Source organism: Vigna unguiculata, chromosome 11, assembly GCF_004118075.2.
Source record: "Vigna unguiculata cultivar IT97K-499-35 chromosome 11, ASM411807v1, whole genome shotgun sequence".
Taxonomy (NCBI): Eukaryota; Viridiplantae; Streptophyta; class Magnoliopsida; order Fabales; family Fabaceae; genus Vigna; species Vigna unguiculata.
This window is the reverse complement of record NC_040289.1, coordinates 9,233,864-9,256,500: the sequence shown is the minus strand read 5'-3', so window position 1 is coordinate 9,256,500 and position 22,637 is coordinate 9,233,864. Positions and strand designations below refer to the sequence as shown.

General features: G+C 32.6%; 2 protein-coding genes across 2 annotated transcripts; one reads left to right on the top strand and one right to left on the bottom strand.

Annotated features, from left to right (window-relative positions):
* Positions 1 to 3,837: 3,837 nt before the first annotated feature.
* LOC114169650 (protein SAWADEE HOMEODOMAIN HOMOLOG 2) lies at positions 3,838 to 18,380 on the top strand. Its single transcript, XM_028054894.1, has 9 exons — positions 3,838 to 4,079; positions 5,234 to 5,319; positions 5,432 to 5,477; positions 5,555 to 5,720; positions 8,601 to 8,676; positions 10,101 to 10,152; positions 14,060 to 14,203; positions 14,338 to 14,457; positions 17,772 to 18,380. The coding sequence occupies exons 1-9, from the start codon at positions 4,026 to 4,028 to the stop codon at positions 18,129 to 18,131; spliced, it is 1,104 nt and encodes a 367-aa protein (XP_027910695.1). The 5' UTR covers positions 3,838 to 4,025; the 3' UTR covers positions 18,132 to 18,380.
* A 1,443-nt stretch (positions 18,381 to 19,823) lies between these two features.
* Positions 19,824 to 22,189, bottom strand: LOC114168965. The gene is made up of 4 exons (XM_028053969.1): positions 21,717 to 22,189; positions 20,842 to 21,045; positions 20,669 to 20,694; positions 19,824 to 20,381 (listed from the first exon to the last, which is right to left on the bottom strand). Exons 1-4 carry the CDS (start codon positions 22,068 to 22,070, stop codon positions 20,162 to 20,164), a joined length of 804 nt encoding a protein of 267 aa, XP_027909770.1. The 5' UTR covers positions 22,071 to 22,189; the 3' UTR covers positions 19,824 to 20,161.
* Between the last annotated feature and the right edge of the window lie 448 nt (positions 22,190 to 22,637).

Genomic DNA, 22,637 nt, shown 5'->3' with positions numbered 1-22,637 from the left:
ACCTTATTCACATTTATTATTAAGTGTTTTTATGTCCTTTTTTTATCACTTTGTATTTATATTGTTATATTTCCTTTTGTAGTTGTTAATTATATATCATAATGTTATATAATAGTACAATTTCCAGTTATAATAATATATAGTTATAATTCTTAGAAGTTGAATTAATCTCACCCTTCATTTTTTTGGTGATTGTTAGAAAAAGTGCAAGGTTTTGGTATAAAAATTGTACATTTATTTATCCTTTATCAATATTCTTGTTACCAAAATTAACTTCTTTTTAGTCTTCATCATAATTATACCATATCACACAACTTGTAGCAAGTTTGCTGTACATTTTCAAGCACATTTAAAACACTTAATTTTTGTTTTCTTGAATTATAATTGAATTTAAATCCACTATTTTAACTAGAATTTGGCCAATTACAGTTGAGTTTTAACTAAAATCATTTATCAAAATAAGTTGTTAAGCCTTGGTAAGTGCAATAAGTTCTAGATATAAAACCTTTATTAGATTGCCTTGATAGATGATCGTAATTAGACGGTGTAGTATGTTGACCTTCACCAGATAATTTGATGAATCATCCGTGAAATGAGTTTTGATGATGTCATTTAATCTATTGGTGCATCTTGAATGTTTTAACTTGTGTTTTAGTGCAATTGAAATATAAGTAAGGTCACACATTATCTATAGTTTATACAATGATAAATGGTCTAATGAACCTATGGACGATGTTAGTATTTTGATTTGGTGACTATTCAAGTGACTTTGGGAACCTAGAATAATATGCTTAATGAAGAAATATAGTGTTTTAAAGATTGAAAAGTCAACTTGATTCATGGCAAGTTCATTGGACTGGATATCTAATATGTGAATTATTAGACGTTTGATCTACAAAACTACTAGACTCTGATGTGTAGACCACAACCTCATCTAAGATATGGACCACCGGCTCATTTGACCACTAGATCATATAAGATGCTTGTATCATTGGAGATCTAATGCTTTAAAGGCCAGTAAATTGTCTGTCACGCTAGAACTTCAACAATAGAATTTATTACTTTGGAATATCTTTTGCGTTGTATATCTGTAATAGAATTTGGTAACAAATTGGTTGCTTTGAATTAAATGAATCAAATACCAATATTGTACCTTTGAAAAAAAACATATTTACTTAACTAGAGAAACCTATAAATACATATTGATTAATGCTCTATGAGGAACATCTCATCACTCACCATAACATGTTTGATATTTCACTATTGTAGGTGAAATCAAAGATGCTAAGTTTCTCTAAATTTTGCATTATAGAGAACAACCTAGGTTGATCTTCAAAGGACATATATTAAATTGTATTCAATCTTTAGTATTTGTCCCGTACAAATTGAAATCAGGGTTTAAGGATTTAAAAATGAAAAACGTAAATTGGAAAATAAATTAAAAGAATAAATACAAAACCAAAAGATAGAAAATAGATCAATCCACATAAATTAAAAGAATAAATACAAAACCAAAAGATAGAAAATAGATCAATCCACAGTTTTAAAGAGAAAAAAAATATCTAAAAATCACACTTCTTTAAAGATTCAATCCTAGTTTGAAAAATTAAGTAATTCAATAAATCGATTCAATTGATTACAAAAATTAAATCTCAATATCATTTAGTCAAATTTGTATTTGGTCATTAAATCAACATTTAACCGATTCCTAATTTGAATTATAATTTCAAAAAAACGCAAGTTGATACCACAAAGAGAAAAACTGAAATTAAGGAAGAGAAGAACAAACTCAGAGAGAAGAATGATAGGTGCAAGAACTCAATTTGTGTTGTTTGATCTTAATTCTATGAATTGATCCTTAGAGGTTTAGTTCTCCATTACTCAATATCAAAAGTGAAAAAAATAGAGAAAAGGATAAAAAACAAAAACCTACAAATTATGCAATTGATCTGTCTCCTTTTTGTTTAAGGCAACATTAGGGGTCTAATAGAATCTAACCTAAACCTTAATGTTACTAATTCTCTAAAGTAGTTATGATGATATCATGGTTAAGAAATCACCAATACAAGATGAAGTCCACACAAGAAACAAGGCCAAGTTACAAGAAAGGGAGAGAAAAATACAAGCAATCAAAGAGGCTTCTGGAGGAGTTCGTACAAGAAGCAAGGTTAAGAAGTTGGTGGAAGAACTTCATCAAGCTAAAAAGACTCTAAAGGTTCTTAGAAAATGTAAAAGTATAGAAAATTCAAGAGACATAAAAATGTACAACTTATGTGGTCTTGTTTGGTCATTTTCTTCATAGTTTTTGTTTGTTTAACATAGGGTAGAATAAGAAAACCCTAAAGAGAGCTTTTGTTAGGAGAAGTACCACACTTTCCTTTAGAAGCTTGGTTTGCAAGGCTCTTAGGCTATAAAAGAGCACATTCCCTTCATGTAAAGACACATTTGAGAATAAGAATCATCTTTAGCTTAAAAGCTTATGAGTTCTTCTTATGAAATTAGTGTGCTTGGTTGAGTTTTCCCAAGTAGCCTTATCTACTCTTGTTTTCTTGGATCCTCCAAGGAGAGTTTCAATAGATCCTTAAGGGTCATAGCTGCCCACTAAGAGTGTGTATGTTGGTAAGGAAACTTCCACACTTCCTTACTCCTATTCAATTTTCATTTTTCATTGCACTTTCATTCACTAACACCATTTCCATTCCAATTCTCCGCAAAATTTATGATCTTGTCCAGCCCCCATTTCTCCTTCAATCCAACTACAAAAACTTTATTTGTGGTGGGCTTTTACCTTCTTAGATGACCTAATCACAATCCAAATATGTCATAATCTTCATTATGTACCTAATCCGTATTTTGTGCTAATAACTGTGTTTTATTTTCAGTTAATGATGTTCCCAATCAATTGAGCGTGTTGACCAAACAATCTTCGGATTAAGACTCACGTTGACCAATAATTTCATATTATATAAATTATATGATAAATAACAGACTGCATGTATTCATTATTAAAATGCGTTAATAAGATTCTCATTTAACAAACTTTTAGATAAACTTTTATTATTTGTTTAAACAAATGATAAACCAAAGTTTAATATTATTTGTTATCATAAAAATTTTAGATAACTTTTATTTTATCAATACTTGTTAATAGACACGTAGACTTGCCTCTGATTACGAATGTCACAACAAATTCCACCTTAGTAAAGGAATTATCTCCAAATCTAATTCAATCTATTCAAACTCAAAATACTTTCATCCTTGCATTTTTATTCAAACTTTTTTTATTCATCGTCATGTAGATTGTCGGAGAAAGAAAATACTATTATTATTATTATTATTATTAGCATTTTTAATTTATTACTATTGTTACTAATATTATTTTTACTGTATCTAATAATTTATAATAGATATTCTTCTATTTATTCATAAAAATTCCTTTTTAATTCATGTTTCATAATATTTTAACGTTATAATATAAAATTCTTCTGATGTAAGAAAAAATAAAGAAAAAAAAGTATAATAGAGAAAAGAAGAAGAAGCAAGAACTGACCCATACTGCATACATAATAAAAAGTAGCTGTACCCACACTGCAGACATATATATGCAAATTTAAAATATTTGAGTGTATAAAATTAAATTTTTGTCATGACATAACTTCAGCACAATCTATAATAATAATAATATCCGATATATAATATGATAAATAAAATTGTATAAAATAAAATAATATATATTATTTATAAAATATTATAACATGAATTAATATTGGGACGGAGAGTGTCTGCTAGTTATAATTATTATAATACAATAAAATGTAATGAGGATGAGTATCTCGCGGGGGAGCTATATATACATCACCAACATCGTACCTGTCACCTGCGTCTGCTCTCTATTTCTCTTCTTCCTTCTTGGCAAAACAATTAAAGTTTTCAACTTTAAACTTCCTCTGAAGCCAAGTTCCCCCTTTTCTCTTCTCAACACAAAATTTCTATCTCCGTGCTTCATTTTTCGGTTTTCTTTGATCATGGGTCGCCCACCCAGTAATGGAGGCCCAGCCTTTCGCTTCACTCCGGCCGAGGTATTCATCAAAATTTCAACTTCTCATAATTTTTTCTTGTTTTTCTCTTTTATCTCGTGATTTTCTACATTGGGTTATTTGGGTATTTGTTTTTATGATAAAATTTAATCGTGCTGTATTAAACTAGCCAACTGGCTCTCCTTCACAACTGCCTCATCTTGGTGCTCTTGATTATGCCACTAGATTGATTTTTTGTCATTCACTATTGTTAAGAATGTGTGTGTGGCATTTGGTTTCTGAATGGTGGATGTTTCGTTTGTGTTGGGGGTGATAAACCAGCCTGGGTAATGAAAATGCATGCATAAAGTTAGGGCTCTGACATTTGACAATGAATTAGGGTAAATGGTGTTTGCATAAGGTTTTTAGACCTCCTGTATGGTACCCACATCTTTTTGTGCAAGTGGTGGGAAATTGATGTGATGTGCAAAATTCACTGTCCTTGAATGAATTTTGTTCCCTATCTTAGGATTTGGATTAGACCACAAGTATTGACTTTGGTGCTACCAAAAAAAAATGCCATTTTGTTGTTTTGTGAAGCTTTTTCCTCCTAAATGTATGATATGATGTGTCGTGTTCAATGTTATAAATTTAAACTAAGTAGAAATTGAGAAAACTTAAAGCCTGATAAAACAAAATCATAAATCATTGCCAAGTGTTTGAAGCCATTGTTTCAAAAGAATAAAAGGAGAGTAGGGGAGTTAAATAGTGTTTGATAGTGTTCCTTTAGTTCTTCTCCATTTCACAAGGTGAGCTTATCTTACTCTTCAGTTTCTTTGTGTGAGAGTATGTGGAAGAAAAGTAGAGAAGAAAAAAGAATACAAATGGTTGAATTCTATGATTAGTATGAGTGGTGCAGAATTTCACTGGTGCATCAATGTATTGTGCATGAAAGTCATCTATGATTTATCGCATGATATGAACCAACCATGGGCATGCTTGCTTTTTAGTTGGAACAACACAAAGCCAAGTTGAACTCAGCTGACCAAGACATAAGCTTTGAGTTCAATTGGAGTTTGAGCTGTTCAAGTTTAAAAAAAGGTGCCACAACTAGTCCAATTATGTGATGAATCATGTTATTCGAAGCACAATTTGAAGATTCTATCAACTGAGGTTTTCCATAGAGTGCTGACAAAAACTATTGTTTCTTTGCATAGGTAGGAGAAATGGAAACTATTCTTCAAGAACATGACAATGCAATGCCAGCACGGGAAATTCTTACAGCTCTTGCAGAAAAGTTCAGGTGTGCCTCTTGGCCTTACTGCCCATGCTATTATTGAATATTTTAATGAATATCAGACTTAGTAATATTTAGTTTGCTCCTGAAAAGTGACTAAAATTATGCTTTCTTTCAGTGAATCACCAGATCGTAAAGGCAAGATTACAGTGCAAATGAAACAAGTATGATATGAGTGCTATATTTTATTTGAAATTGGAATTTTGCATCCCTGTTTTCTTAGTTTTCCCCTTCAGTATAGGTTTGGAATTGGTTTCAAAATAAGCGGTATGCAATAAGAGCAAAATCAAGTAAGACTCCTGGAAAGTTAAATATTACACCTATGCCTCGGGATGATGCAACCCCTGTAAGGACTATGCCTCAACAACCAACAGCTGCTCCAATTCCTACTGCTTCTGTTACAGCAGGTAGAATATTGCTGCTTTAGATTGCTTAATTTTTTTACTTTTCTTGAATCCATAGTCATGGTTATTTGTTACTCCTGCATACTTTATGTTGTGTTAATTTCTTTCTGAAATTCATATACCAAATGAGTGTTGGTTTTGGTTTGTATTATGTACACCCGAAGGGCTATATTTATATATCTTTTGTTGCATTTTGTTTCCCGTTCGAACTTTCTATCCCAACCCTTATGAAGTCATTGTTAAGCACACTAAACTTTTGTAGAGCATTTAAAGTAATGTGTTAGATATCAGGAACATTGAATACAGTTAAATCTTTAAAAATGAATTATAGGAGAAGGGGAAAAATAGGATTTATTTAAACCTATTCTACCTTATGGCCTGTTAGTTAGGAATTTCTGTTTTGTCTTAGTGTTTGTTTTAGGGGCTGTGGGTAGATGTTAGTTTATCACAGAAGATGGTTCCCCAACCTTTTATAAGTAGGACTTCTGTTTAAGAAGATAGGGCAATTGTTTTCCTTGTTTGGAACGAAACTAGACCATTCCAGTGTGAAAGGAGGAATATCCTCTGTTTACTTTTCTTTTTTTCAAAATCAAATAAGAACGAGGGATGCACATAATTTTCTCTATTTCTTTCAACACAAAAATCCTAACAGTTGGTCAGACTCGCCAGATAATGAAAATATAATGAACATAACCAAATTGATATCGTGGGACTAGGAGCTTGATATAATGAATATATCTGACGAAGAGAAGAAAATAAATGTTTTCACTGATATTTGTACCATTGTTTGAAGAAGAATTTTCTGGTTATTATTATTTTGGCTGATGGCAAAAGTCTTAGTTTAGAAGATGGTGATATCTTTACCATGGAGTGCAATTTTCTGGACTCGTCCATTTGTTTAGCAAGAGGACTAAGCACCCCACGAGCCATGAAACCCAAGGGTAAATTGCATGATCAAGATGTATTGATGTTAATTGATAGTGGCAGTAGCACTACTTTCATCTCTACAAACTGGCTGAAAGGTTAGGCTTTAAAGTTTACCAAGGCAACCCATCTTATGTGAGGTTAGGGGATGGGAACCGGAAGCAACTCATGGTAGTTCCAATAATGTACGAATTAGATTAGGCGATTACACCATCACAGGAGATAATAAAACACCAATTTTGATCAATTTATGTGTGTGGTAGTTACACTATAATTTTAGTTTTCCTTTTTTTCTCTTTTTTCCTCTCTTCTACTTTATTTTTCTTCTTTTTTTAGTACTTTTATTTTTTTTGTTGTTTTTCTTCTACTTTTTATCTTATGTTTCTTTGAATTTATTCTTTCCTTTTTTTTCCTTTTCTAATTTTCTTTACTATTTTTTTCATTTTTTTTCTATCTTTCTTTACTCTCTTTTGTTTTTCTTTTGGATAATGATATTTTGACCTACTTTTAATCCACTACTCCAATCACCCTTCAATTATCTATTTTGTTTTTTTTGTAGTGATGTGATGTGATGATCTAAGGGTGATTAAAGTGGTTGGTTAAAAGTGAGTAAAAAAAATGGGTCAAAATATCATTATTCTTTTCTTTTTGTTTTCTGTTTCTTTTTTCTTTAATCTTTTGTATATTTCTTTACTCTTGTCTGTTTTTTTTTTTCTCCTTTTCTGTTTTTTAGTGTAGTAATAATCAACCATTGTTTTCTTTTTTCTTTTTCTTCTTTGTTCAACAACATTCAATGGCAACAACTAAACAAGCCAGTTCAAGATTGTCTAATAAAAAAGACTTAGGGTGGAAATGCAGTCATCCTTTTGATGAATCAAATCTAAATATCCTTGTAACTTAGGGTCTATGCAATTAAGGTTGGTCCTACTAGTGAAGTAGACCGTCTCAAAGCTTCCTTAAGAGCTAAGGGATACACTCTGATTTATGGCCTCGACTATTGTTATATTTTTTCACCTGTGGGTAAGATCAATACTATTCATCTTTTCCTTATTAGGGTTGTCACTAGCTACTAGCCTCTTGACCAACTTGTCATTAAAAATGCCTTTCATGTTGATTTGAAAGAGATTTATTTGGAGCAAGATCCTAAATTTGTTGCCTAAGGGGAGTTTGGTTTAGTTTGTAAACTACACCAGTCTCTTTGTGGCCTGAATCAATCACCCTAAGTTTTTTGTGAAAATGAGCATATGAAGTTGTATTGTGACAGTCAGGCAGCTCTTCATATTGCCTCCAATCTAGTGTTTCCTCGGATAACTAAACACAAAGATTGCCGGTCTTTTTGTTAGAGAAAGTAGCTATCAAAGGATCTTATTATTGAGTTTGTCATGAACAACTTGCAGACATTATAATTAAACCTTTTTAGAGGACCGATGATTTAATTTATATGTTCCAAGTTTTGTGCACATGACCGATATGTTCTAGCTTGAGGGGAAATGTTAAAATGTGATGTTATTTTATTACTTCTTTAGTATATGTCCAACTTTAGAGTTCAGACTTAATAAGAAGCACAATATAGGTTGAATACACTGTTTTTAATCCATTAAAGAAGTGTTTTACTCTGACCACACGTAAATGTTTTGTCAGGATTCCGTCAGTGTGATAGTTGTAGTCTGTAACTGATTCATCAGATGATCTATTATTCTGTTTGTTCACTTTTGTACATATATATCTGGCTGAGTTATCATCTTTGAAAAGTGGGTTTTTCATTTTTTTAAAATTCAAAATTTTCATTATCTCTTTCTCTAAAGCTTAAGATGTATTAATCATTTAGTAAATCTAGTTATGGGTGAATTTGATGGTACTGCTAGTGATTATGTCTCCATTATAGACTATGGTGTTTCAGTTTTATGCTCTTATTAGTTATTTTGTTTACTTACATTGCCTTCATTTTGTTCTACTCAGTTTTGCCAGCAGTAAAAGCAACTCCAGAAAATCCTGTAATGGAATTCGAAGCTAAATCTGGAAGAGATGGAGCATGGTCAATATTTCCTCTTTAATAATCTTCAGAATCTTTGTAGTTTATTTTTCTTAATTATTTCTTTTTGAATAACAGATTATTAGGATAAAATATCCTCATTGACATGATATTGATTATGAAAAAATATCTTTAGAATCTTCTTATTCATTTCAATATATTTTTATATCTTTATTTTAGGGTGTTTGGTTGTTACAAATAGAGGTGACGAGAATGTAATTGGTGGAATTATTATCAATAAAATAGTTCTTTATTTTCCTACGTAGTTCAGGTTGGTATCTAAGTTCCCAATCTTGAATGTTGTTTCCGTTGCCATGTAAGCAGCTGGCACCATGCAGGTCAATGGTGCACCAAGAGGGTGTGCACCACACTCATGATCACAATGCCGACAATTGAGTTGCTATTGGAGTTCCCACGTGCCTAGCTCTTATGAAGTCCACTCATCGTCATAGTCACAGGTAGGATTGTTGAGACTTCCTAAAAGTGAGCATTGGACTCGAGCCATGAGAGAGGAATGAATGTATTAGTGAAAAAAACTCAACATGGAAGATTGTTGACAAGCTATGAGACACAAGGGCTACACGGTGTAGATGAATGTTTGTAGTGAAATATAGGACAAATGGGACAATAGGCCAATATAAAGCTAGATTGGTGATAAAGGGATACACTCGAACCTTCAAAATTTGCTATGAGGAAATACTTGCTCTAGTGACTAAGATGAATACAATTCGAGCTGTCCTTTCTTTTGAGACTTGCACTAGTTAGATGTGATGAATGTCTTTTTTCACAGAGCTTTAGGAGAACAAGTGTACATGGAGATTTATCTAGGATTTGAAACTCACAGAGGAAGGAACGAAGTATGTGTGAAGGACTTCAAATGAAAATCATACTAGATGACCTTAAAATAGGTAGATATCCCTATTCCATTGTGCCATGATATCAAGTCAAGCACGGACTTTGTTCATAATCTTGTACATCATCATAGGACAAAATTATATGGAAATTGACACACTTCATCAAAGATATTCTAGATAGAGGCTTGTGGTTACAACCCATGTCCTAACAGGACCTTAGATTGCGGGCATTTTCATTAAGGGACTTCTTTAAGGAAGATTTCAGGATGTTGTAGACAAGTTGGGAAACATTCATATCCAATTACCAATTTGAGGGGGAGTGTTGTAAATAAATTATTAGGACGAAAATATCTTCAATATATCCATATTGATTAGGAGAAATTATTGTTAAACTCTTCCTAATGATTTCAGCATATTTTTATTTCCTTATTTTAGAGAATGTGATTGTTACATATAGAGGTTATGAGAATGCAGTTAGTGTGATTGTTATGATGAATAAGATAATTCTTTATTTCTCTACATAGTTAAAGGTTTTTCCTTTATGGGCCTGACATAGTGTCTTCTTATTGTCAGGTACGATGTTGCTACCTTTCTATCGCATAGATATTTGGAGAGCCATGATCCGGTAATTCAAAGCTAAGATTATTTCTGTTTTTAAGCTTTTGTGATGAAATTATTTAAGCTTTTTGATATGGTTTTCAGTTTCCCTTTCTCGCATGAATATTTTCTTGGGAATCTTTTGATTTTGCTGCTTTCAATTCCTGCATAGTTATGTTAGGTGGTTGAACCCTGGTGAAATTGTTAGAACATATTTATAGTTATCAGTCCTTATTGTTAGAGGACTTGCGCTTACATTAGTATTAATAGTTTTTGATATTGCTATTAGTGTTAGATAATATGTATGATGCCCTTTATTTCTATTCCCTAAAATTTAGGGGCTGTTTTACTAGGGATTAGATTTGTTATCAAATTTTAATTCCCATACTTCAATATAAATTCAAAAGAGCTGAGAGGAATTCTCTCAAGTAATCACAAGATTCTTGGGAGTTCAAGTTGGTGTGCAGAACCTCCTCTCTGGTTATGAATCACTTTGGTCACTACTTTGAACAAGTCCACTAAAGTCCCCATGGCCACGAATAATTCTGGCTAAGTCTCGAATAACTGAACTTTGGCAATACCTTATCTATATCCAAAATACCCTCTATCTTCCATAAGATTCAAATCCACTCACTACCCATTTTGCTGCACCTCTTTGTATGTACAACTCAGTTGCTAGTGGAGAACTTTTGCTTCTTATCTTTGAATTGCTAAGTTGAAGTGGTGAATCTTCATCTTTTGATCCCTTTTGCATTTTTTCATAGTCTTACGATCCATTCTTCCTAATCCTTTCTTAGGCATTCACCACACTCCCCGAGTTTGAGTGTTTGATAAATAAAGTGTGATTTCCTTTACTTTGCCCGGAAGCTAAGGGTATCATGAACTTAATGAATCTTCGAAACCATGCCAAGGGGATTGTTTCAAGCCATATAAAAATCTTTTCTTAACAAGAAAAGGAGCATGGGCTAGTTAAAAGAATTGGACTTGCTGAAGTTATCTTAACTTGTGGATCAGTGCTATTATGAACTGTTGGAACCATTTCTATTGATGCAATATTAGTGGAAATGATCTATGATAGTATAGTTATATAGTACAGATACGAATGAAAAGGTCCTCCCTTGTACCAGTAAACACTACATATAGGACAATTGTGTATGTTGGTTTTTGGTTCAATCAGAAGAATTATGTTGGGTTTTATATCTTGAGAAACATTTTCTTAGGTAGGGGAAGAGCTTTGTATATTTTTTGTAAATTTTCTGTAAAAGGGTTAGAGCACCCCTAGTATTCTACTATAAATACATTTTGCCGATCGAAAAGCAAAAAACCTTTTATTTCTCCATGTATATTTCTTCCTCAGATCCCTGTTAAACTACAGGAAATAAAGGGATATTCGGCTGAAAACGTGTGTTTCTGAGATGGCCAGATGCTTTATTAATATTGAGGAAAAGAAATTACTACAATAAACAGATACATGATATCTTCTGATAGTCAAGATATAATACGAGAATGAACAAAAAATTCCTAAGAATACATATATAATCGAGATATTCCAGATCATAAAAGATTTTTGCCCCATTTTTTGTAGTTGTAAAACTCCCCTTTGAACTGGAGCATATAAGTTATATATGCTCAGCTTGTTGCAATTATGATTAATCTTTAATTCTTTTAGACACCTGGTTTGAGCTTACAAATCTAGTGATGCCTCTAGATTCCAACTTTTCTCTTATGAAATGACTATCTACCTCAATATGTTTGGTCTTCACATAGAAGACACGATTAAAGACAATGAGTAATGCTGCCTGGTTGTCACATATAAGGTGTGTTGGCGAAATTTTCTTCAAATTTTAGCACTTTGAAGGATTACTTTAGCTATGAGCTAACAAATGACTAATTTACATTGTTCTGTATTTCACCTGTGTACTTTATCTTGCCACAAAATTTTTGTTTCTTGCTTTTCCACGATACTAAATTACCTCCAACAAGAATAAAGTACCTTGAAAGTTGAGCAACAATCACTTGGTGACCCATACCTTTAATATTTGAATATCAGTATCTAACAAGTTAAGTATTTCCTTTATCTTCAGGGACATTCTTAATATTCTTCAAGATCCATATGACTATATCCCAATGGTCTTGCAAGGAGAGTTTAACAAAAGACAATGTTATGACAAGTCGCAGTATGATAACTTAGCTTAGCAAGTATATATCTATAGATTCTGGATCATAAGTTTGATATTTAATCCATTGGTGTGTGTCTACAAGCTTAGCATTAATCATACTTTATTCGTCCAAAATGTCCAAAGCATATATTTTCTAAAATATGACCAAACCATCGTTGGACTTTGCAACTTTTATATTGAGGAAATACCTCAAATTTTCAAGATCTTTTGCTTGGAATTGTTTAGCAAGATATTGTTTTTGTTGTTATGTATCCTTCTTCTCACACTATTTGTGATAAGAGTGTCGTCCACATGTATAATGGGGTAGATACCGAAAAGAAATTGGTTAGCTCTAGAAAGGGAGTTGAATAGAGCTCCAAATGCTTTTAAAGATTTTTACAAGAAGGTTGATAACACAGACGTAATGGGGGTGATTGTTTGCTAGTTGAAGAGAGTGCAAGTGTAATAGATGAAGCAGAGAAGTACCTTAATTTTTATATTGGTTCATCCCAACACTGAGTTAGGTCTAGTTCTCCTTTACAAACCATGAAGGGCTATACTAATCAGATAATGATCACTAGTATTCTCAATCACTTCTGACTCACAATAAGTTAACAAAGTCAGTCCTGACTGTGTCCTTTGTCTCTTCCCTGAGATAAAGAATAAAAATATTCTTCACTAAACCAATTTTGGCCTTCCCTAGTATTCTTTAAGGGTCACTTCTACAAAAGAATTGTTTAAGATACAAGGATAACTCTTAAAAGAGAGAATATGCAAAATAAATGCTCCTTGCTGAGAGATAACTTCGTAGAGTGAAAGTTTTATAAATATAGAACTCTTTCTCTATATTGTCTATCAGACTTTCTATTATCTAGCACTCAGAAGCAGTAGCACATGAGAAGTATGTTGGTATTTTACATAAAAATTTTCTATTACTTTCCTTGTATAATGGCAACAACATCATCAAGCTCGGGATTTCTAATTTTACATAAAGATTTGGATTCTGACTCGATCAAATTCAGGATTTAATCTTATAAAGAAATCACAGACCCTTTCTTGTTCGATAAATTCCTTCAAAACAGTAGCATCTTTAATGCAATTAGTCTTATTTACTCTGTACTGTTCTAATTCCATCCAAAGCGTCTTATGTGGTTGCCATATTCTGTGACAGATTTTCTTCCCTGTTTTGCAGCTACTGTTTTTACCTTTAAAGCATACACTTGAGCAGCAGTTTTAGCCTCCGAATAAGTCTGCTCAATTGCATTGCATATATTTTTTGTTAAGAAACATAATGGTACCACTACTTTCTGTATTCATCGAATTCTGACTCCCAGCAGCAATCAATTAATCTTCCAATCCCATGCTGTAAAATTTGGGTCTTACTCCTTTGGGTTCAGCACCATTCAAGTGGCCAAGTTTTCCTTTTCCTTTCAGTATTGTTCGAACAAGTTGTGACCACTTCAAATAATTTTTTTCCATTCATCCTATAAGTAGGTTCGATGCCAAGCAAATCCCCATACTGATTATTCTGCTGAGGATGCACAACTCCCCTTTTATATCAGAAAGTAGCTGGACAGTAAATGGTAAGTCACCAGAAAGTTGCTGGAAAGTTATTGGAGTTCTGACCGCAGCTGGAAAAACTGATAATCTCCAGAAAAGTCTACAGCTTCAAGAGGATAGCAAACTTACTGAAAAATTTTGTTTGCAGAAGCAAAGCTACCTTAGATCAGGAACTCTTATACCATGTTAATGATAATATCTTTCTCCATGTTTCAGGAAGTTCTGGTACGATTTGCTGGTTTTGGGCCTGAGGAAGATGAGTGGATTAACATTCGAAGGCATGTCAGACCACGCTCTTTGCCATGTGAATCATCAGAATGTGTTGTAGTAATCCCGGGTGATCTCATACTTTGTTTTCAGGTAGGAATAGCTATAGCCAGTTGTCATAAAAACTTAATCCTAGTTTTTTTTTTTTTTTTTTTTTCTGTTCTCTAATCATATTTTAGTTTGTGGAATATCTAATTAGTTTCTTTTCTCTACATTTGACATTACAGGAAGGTAAGGAGCAAGCCCTATACTTTGATGCCCATGTGCTTGATGCTCAAAGACGAAGGCATGATGTAAGAGGTTGTCGTTGTAGATTTTTGGTTCGCTATGATCATGATCAATCAGAGGTATTGATTTTCTTCTACATTTTTTGTCGTCGTCGGATACTTTTTATGATATAATTCTATCACTTTTTTCTTTTCTTATGCATAAGATTTCAGTCCTTATGGTTTTCACTTTTCAATTAGTTTTGGCTCTTATAGTGTTTACTTTTTTATGTCATTAAGCCATATAAATTACCAATGAGATTTTGTTACCTGGGATTAATTTTTATGAATGGATTCTCTCACATTTCTTTTGGGTTTATGCATATTTATTCCCAAAGGGTATGCATGGGGTTTTTTTAGTTATAAATTTTAAATATGTTAGAAACTAAAACAGTCAATTTTTTGTTTTTAGTTTCAATTTATGTTTGTGTTATTAGTTTTAAAAATGGTTACTCGTGGTTAGTTTGAGGAAATTCATCAGTAGTATCAAAGTCGATGGTTGGAGTCTTGTGTACTCGTGGTTAATTCGAGGGGGAAATGTCAATGTAAATGAACTAACTTGAGGGGAGATTGTTGGAAATTTTGAGTTTAAGTCTCTGATATGAATGAAGGAGTGGGAGGGCAGAATAGGATACTACACTAGGTCTACGAGAGGAATAAGTGGAAACCCATCACATGGGGGCTCACGAGCACACATACTTGATTCTGTTTGGCTGAGGTGGCAGGGGGATCGTGGGGTTAGTTAGAGGAGAGAGAATATAATGAGAATGGTGGGAAGGATGGGAGGAGGTTGGGATTGGTGAGGGATGAGAGGAATTTGTTTCTCTTTGGAATTGTTTTGCTCTGTTTTATTTGATTCCATAAACTCTCAATAGATAGTTGGAATTCTATTCATTTTCTGGTCTTATTAATATTGAATATACCTATCAAGTGGTATCAAAGCACTCGGTTATGGGAGTGTATGGTCATCACTTGTCGTGCCATGGAACAACGCATGGAGGGACTCATATAGCAGCTTGTGGAGTTAAAAATTTGATCTTATCTCCCAGTCGGTCGTGAAGTGGGCGTGCTCGCCACCATCATTCACACAGGACGAGGAGGCCATCCGCCATCGATGATGGTGAAGTGGCTAGTGAAGATGAAGGCAACCATATGACCCGCACCGGTAACCGTGCGTCGTCATGTGATTTCGGTGGGCGAAAACTTCATATTCCCATATTCCGTGGTGATGATGCATGTGGTTGGATCGTGAGAGCTGAAAGATATTTCAAACTCAATCTACTGGAGGATGATGAGAAACATTATGCTGTGGTGATTACTTTGGAAGACAAATTTAAGTTGGTATCAATGGTGGATAGAACAGAGTCCTGAACTCAACTGGGAGGAATTCGAAGGGGCTATCATTAGACGATTTCAACCGGGGTTGATACAAAATCCTTATGGGCCTTTATTGAGTTTGCAGCAAACCAGTTCCGTGATGAAATATAGGGAGAATTTCAAACGCTAATATGCACTGTTGAAGAAAGAAGAGCGCATCATGCTACAGGGCATTTTCCTCAACAACTTGAAGGAAGAGATTCAGGCGGAATTGAAGTTATTTTTGACGGGGTTTCTGGACGAGTTGATGGATCGAGCAGTGTTGCTTGAAGAGAAAAATATAGCTCTACGCAAAGCTGGGTTAATGAATTTTGAAAAAAATGGCGAGAAAAGCCAGCGGGAAAACCTACTCGTGGTTTCACAAGGTGGGAAAGAGGAGCCATTAAGGAGGGCATAAATGGTAAGATGAATGAACCTGATTCGGGGGAGAAGAAACCATCCAATGGAGGGAAATTGTCTCAAGCAGAATTAAGAGAAAGAAGTCGCAAAGGACTCTGTTTTAAATGTGGTGACATTTTGGGTCGAGATCATGTGTGCAAATTGAAACATTATCAATTTGTCCTCATTGAAGGGTCACAAGGGGACAAATCGGAGATTAGTGATGAAGAGGGGGATAAGGGCGAGCCTCTCACCAATAAAGTATTGCAACTTTCTCTACACAGTAAAGAAGGCTTTACTTCCAATACATCTTTCAAAGTGGTCGACATGCTTAGGGGGCGGGAGGTGTTAATATGGGTCAATTGTGGCGCCTCGGCTAATTTCATTTCTCAGACATTAGTTAAGCAACTAAACTTAACAGTGAATGACACAAAGGCCTATGAGGTGGAGGTAGGCACTGGTGCCAAGGTGCGAAATAGGGGAATAAGTGGAAACCCATCACATGGGGGCCCACGAGCGCACATACTTGATTTTGTTTGGCTGAGGTGGTAGGGGGTTCGTGGGGTTAGTTAGAGGAGAGAGAATATAATGAGAATGGTGGGAAGGATGGGAGAAGGTTGGGATTGGTAAGGGATGAGAGGAATTTGTTTCTCATTGGGATTGTTTTGCTCTGTTTTATTTGATTCCATAAACTCTGAATAGATAGTTGGAATTCTATTCATTTTCTGGTCTTGTTAATATTGAACATACCTATCAGTCTCACATTAAGTAGAGATGAGAAAGTAGTTGAACGCCATATAAGGATGAAGACCCATAAACCTATTGTCTTATGTGTATGTAAAGTGGTGTCAATCTCTTATGTGTGGATTGTGGTCATGTCTTATTGACATTGTATGAGGCTACAAAGCCTTAAGTGGTCTCAAACAATCTCTAAGAGGATGGTTTTAGAGATTTATACTGATGCAAACTATGTAAGTTTTATTACTGACGAAAATCTACCATTGGGTACTATACGTTTCTGGGAGAAAGTTTAGTAACACAGAGAAGCAAACACAACACAAGATAGTATATCACGTTCAAGTTTAGAAGCTGAATTTTGAACCCTTGCTTAGAGTGTGTAAAGGACTTTGGATGCAAATCATACTAGATGACTTTCGAATAAAGGTTGGCATATGTATGCAATTTTACTTTAGTAACAAGTCAAACTTTGTACATAATCCAGTATAACATAATCGAACCTGGCATATTGAAATTGACAATCACTTAATCAAAGATAATATTGACATAGGTCTTGTGGTTATAACCCATATTACTAGAGGACTCCTTTCATCATACATCTTCATTGAGGGACTTCTTCGCAATAGATTTCAAGACTTTCTAAGCAAGTTGGGAATGAGAGATGTTCATTTACCAACTTGATGGAGAATGTTGTAAATAGGAGATAATTAGGATACAAATATCTAAGTATCCATACTAATTAGGAAAAAATGTCCTTGGTGTCTTGTCTTCACATTCACTCCATTAGACTTTACAAAGCTTTACAAGTTTGTTTTGATTGCTATATTGATAAATGATCTGTTGAAGGTCACTACTCAGTTTGATGCATTTTGTTGATCCACCCCCATCTTGTGTTTTGCCAGGAAATCGTGCCGCTTAGGAAGATTTGTCGCCGGCCAGAAACCGACTACCGGTTACAGCAACTTCATGCCATTGTGAATGAGTTGACATCTGTGGATCAGCAGAAGACTGGCATGGACCCATCAGTGCCAAAGCAGCTGATTGCAGCAAGCATTCATATGGAGATTCCTGTTGTGCAAACAAATGTTCCTCAAACTCCTCAAGGTATGGATATGGATGTAGATCAAAAGAAAGCTGAAACAATCACTGATGTTCCTGCAGGAAACTCTACCACCAACCCTGGCAATGCCCCATTCACTACTATCATTACTACAAGCAGTGTTCCTCAAGTCACTACTCAGACTCAGGACATGGTTGAATGAAAATAGCTGTTTCATTTTTTTCAGACATAATGAGACTTCTTTGAGTACATTATTTTAGTTTATCATTAGAACTGCTAACTATCTGGGTAGTTTTTCTTCAGCATACAATGCTTATCAGTAACTTTCTCTTGCTGTTCTATTCGAACCATAGAAATTTAGAAGAAAACAAGATCAAGTTTTACATTTGCTGAGCATATAGTGGGCATTCTCTTTTCTTGCATAAAGAGAAAGAATCTGTGATATTAGTAATTTTGATCTCACTGACGGTTTGCATGTGATTTTGGTTCTTAATGTGTTAGTTTTTAGTTGGAGTATTTTTTTTTTTCAATTTCACTTTATTTTTTCTAAAATAGTTCCACATTGGTCACTAACCTCTCATCTAATTTCTGTTAAGTTTTTAAAATTTATTTCGAAGCGTGTTTGAAAAAAAAAAGTTGAAAGAAATAGAATCCAGAGGGTAGACGTTTATAAAATATAAATATATTTTGGGTTCTTTTGTTTCTTTGAGAAGAAAATAATCTCTTCATCAATTTTCTTTTACTTAAAAGTTATAAATTATTGACTTCTATTTAAATCATTTTTTAACCTTAGAAGTTAGCTTCTTTTCATATCAGAATTAAGATTTTTCCACTGTTCACTTCTTCCCTTCTCAAACATTAGAAAAAATTACTTCACATTGATTAAATAACATTTAGTTACACATATTTAACTGTATTATCTTTTACTAAAAAAAGTAGAGACTTCCAAAAAAGTTTGTACACAAAAAAGAGTAATTGAAAATAAAACTATAGATAAAAGGTATATTAACATTAAGTAAGGTCATTTTTTTTAATTTCTTTATATATAAAGTGAATCACCTGTATCAAATTTTCACAACAAACTACTAGTAAATTTTGACATTTTCTGGAAAAGCACAAAAAAAATTAAAAAACTGGGTTGCCTTATTCGGGAAATATATTTTCAGAAACCCGTAATTAGATGTGAGACCAATCACTGCTTCAGATAGTGAGACACTGCTATGAAACTTTCAATTCTCAATTTTATGTGATATTGTTCATTTGAGATTAAAATGAATATTCTCTGTTAATGTGTTTTTTCAATTACTTCTTTAGTTTTGTTAATTATACAATTTTATCTGTTAGATTCTACATTTTAAAAATAATTTATTTACAATTTTTTGATAAATAATTGGTTCACTATAATAAATATTGACATTTTTTAGTATAATAAAAACAAAAATTACAATCTTAATACAACATTTGTTGGTTTTTTTTGAACTCGATTAATAATTAATTTAATTGAGTATATATTTGTTTCTGATAGCTATTATAATATAAAAGAAAAAAACAAGATTAATATGGCATTAAATTATTAAAAATTTTAAATTTACAAAAAACAAAAAAAAAGGATAAAACACCCTTTTCAAAATTAATTACATATTAATATTATTGTTTCTTTTAATAAACCCACATAACAATTAACCAAACACAAAACATGTGTTGAATTTTCTAAAAGAAATTATAAAATTAAAACTTTTATACTAAGACAATAATTGTTTTTCTTGCTACTAAAAAGTAAAAATAAAAATGTCAATATTAATACTAACTAGACTAATCTCTTTAATATCCTTACAATATCATTAATAAAATTAAAGTAAATTAAAAAATATATATAAGAACTAAAAACATGACATTTTAAAACATTATTTAACTATAAAATCAAACGAATGATTAATATTTTAGTGTGACCTAAACAAAAAATACTGAACCTTAGCATGTTCACTTCATTCTCCAGCTCAACCCTATAAATATACATTACAAACATGATCAACTAGCTTAGTACTTTTGTCCTTCAATAACTCATAAATTATACACAGTTTTTGGTAAATACAGTGACTATTACTACTTATGAATCATATATACATTATACATCGATATAAATATATGTATTTCTCCTATGACGAAAAAGAAGATTGCATCAATAGTGGCGATTTCATGAGTGTTGATGATTTGTGCAGCAGAAGAGTTGTTTTAGAGGGAATTATTTGAACTTTGATCTTCCTTTGTGGAGCTTAATTTAGTAGTGTTATTCTCAACTGGTGCGGTTGATAAATGTTGCTGTTCAATCATTTTTCTTTCAATTTCATTTCCAATGTTGTCGATGGCAAGCTGCCCAGAATATAGAAACAGACCCACAGAGTTTATGCCGTACACAAACGTTGCTAGGTAGCACAGCCCATTTATTATTGTCCTGTCACAAAATATCATATCATTCTTATCATTAATCAAATGAATCCATTAGGTATGAATCAAATTACTGATTAAATCTTAAAATTATTTAGTTTTTGCGATAAGAAAATTTAGCATGTATCTTTTGTGCGTAGATTTAGTTTGGTTCTTCATATTCTTTTTTTTTTGTCTTTTATTTTTCATGCTATAGACAAATAATTTATATATTTTGTTATAACAACATTTAACATGATATAAAAAAGAAGAAAAACATGAGAGCACTAAAGAAAGTAAAGTTGTGAAAAGTACCTTAGGGTGATTGTTATCTGGCGAACCTGAAAAGCAATCCAATTCAGACTAAAAGTTGTAAGTAGAAGGAAAAGTTTAACTAAATATGAAAGATGTTATAGTAGTGATTTAGAGAAATAATACAAGAGTATGTATAAATAAGTTTGAATGTGAGAAAAGGGAAGGATGCAAACCGAAAAATGATCTGAAAGTATTTGGCGACTGAGAGAAGCTTCAATTGAAGTGGTGAATCGGTAGAGAAGAAGAGCAATGCCACCTGCTATAACTGCCCCTAGCAATGCTTGATCCGGTGAAGCTGGATTCTTAACTTTGATGGAAGTTGATCTCATACTTTTCAACTTATCCAATGATTTCTGTGCTCCGGAAGACCTAAGTCTCTGCGACCACAACGTTTAAAGCATTAAATAAATTTAATAAAATTTGATTTAAAAGAATAAATCACGTGATTCTAAAACTAAATTAAGTTAAAATTTAAAAATAAAAAACTAATTTCAATTTTTACTAAAAATTAAAAAATAAAAATATATTTAACTTTCTTATTTATATATTTATAGAAAAAAATTAATGTAAATAATATAATTTTTTATTAATCAAATTATTATCATTTAAAAATAATGAGTTAATAACTATCAATACATAATTATTTATTTTTATCATTCAATTATAGTTATAAGAATAAAATAAAATAAATGAACATTTATCTTAAGAAAAAAATCATATTAAGTCATTTTCAAAAATTATAAAAAGATCCTATTAAATAAAAGTAAATAAAATAATTATTAAATTATTAGTACAACTATTAAATATATATTTAGTCTTTAAATTTATAGAAAAAATTAAAATTAATCTCTTATATGTTAGAGTTCTTAAAACTGAATTTATATATATGGTATAAACGATTTAAACGGTTTGAACACAGCAGCCTAACATGTAAAATAAAAATTTCACTGAATTTTTAAGTTTGAATAAAATTTCAGAACACTTGAATCGAAGAAACAAAAATACTATTATGAAGTCTACAAAATTGGAACAGGAGAAGAGAGTATACCAATTCTTTGGCACGTTTTATCCGGCGCTGGACGGTGCGAAAGAAGAAGACAGTTAAGGCTCCGGTGAGAAGGACGGTGGAAGCAACCTGAACGGTGGAAGGGTCATCTGCGAAGGGGAGAGAAGAAGGAGCAGAAAAAGGGAGTTCAATGGGGCCAAAGTCTTGTGCTGTCAGATCTGAAAGCCACGCAGCGGAAGGAATGGCCGAAACACTACTTCTTAGGGCGGAGGGTCGGTGGAGGAAGTTAAGAGACGGTGACAAAGGGTGGTTATGGTTATGGTTATGGTTATGATGAGTTGTGAGAGAGAAAGGAACAGTAGAGAAGAGAAGAAGATGGTGGTGAGAGTGCACCATTGTTTCAGTTTCTTTCTCCTACCTTAATTCAACTCAACAAACACCAAATGTGGATTTGGTTGAGTTTCTCACAGGCTTGTGTGTGGAAATATCTTCCACGACTTGGATTTTGGTGGAGAGTATTCCAAAGGTATATATCAATATTCAAAATATCTCACCCATTATGGATATTTATTTAGGAAACAAGAGAACACATTATTTTTGTTTTCAAAAAGTGTCAAGATTTTTACGAATGCTTTTACAATCAAGCATGTAATTAAGCGTCTTGAAAGAATTGTTTTTTTTTTAATGATTCTAAATTCATTTTGTTAAAATGAATTTAATAATTAAAATAATTTAACATTTATAAAATGTCATAATTTGATAATACTAACATCTAACATGCATATAAAAAATTAATTCAATATTGAAATTTTAATAATATACCCATTAATATCTATTAACAATAACAATTTTATATGTAGAATTGAAATTCTTCATTTCTTTTAAGAACAACAAGTTCAAATGGCTGCATTTAACCATTTTTTATATTATTATTTATCAATTTACCGAGAAAATTATGTTTGT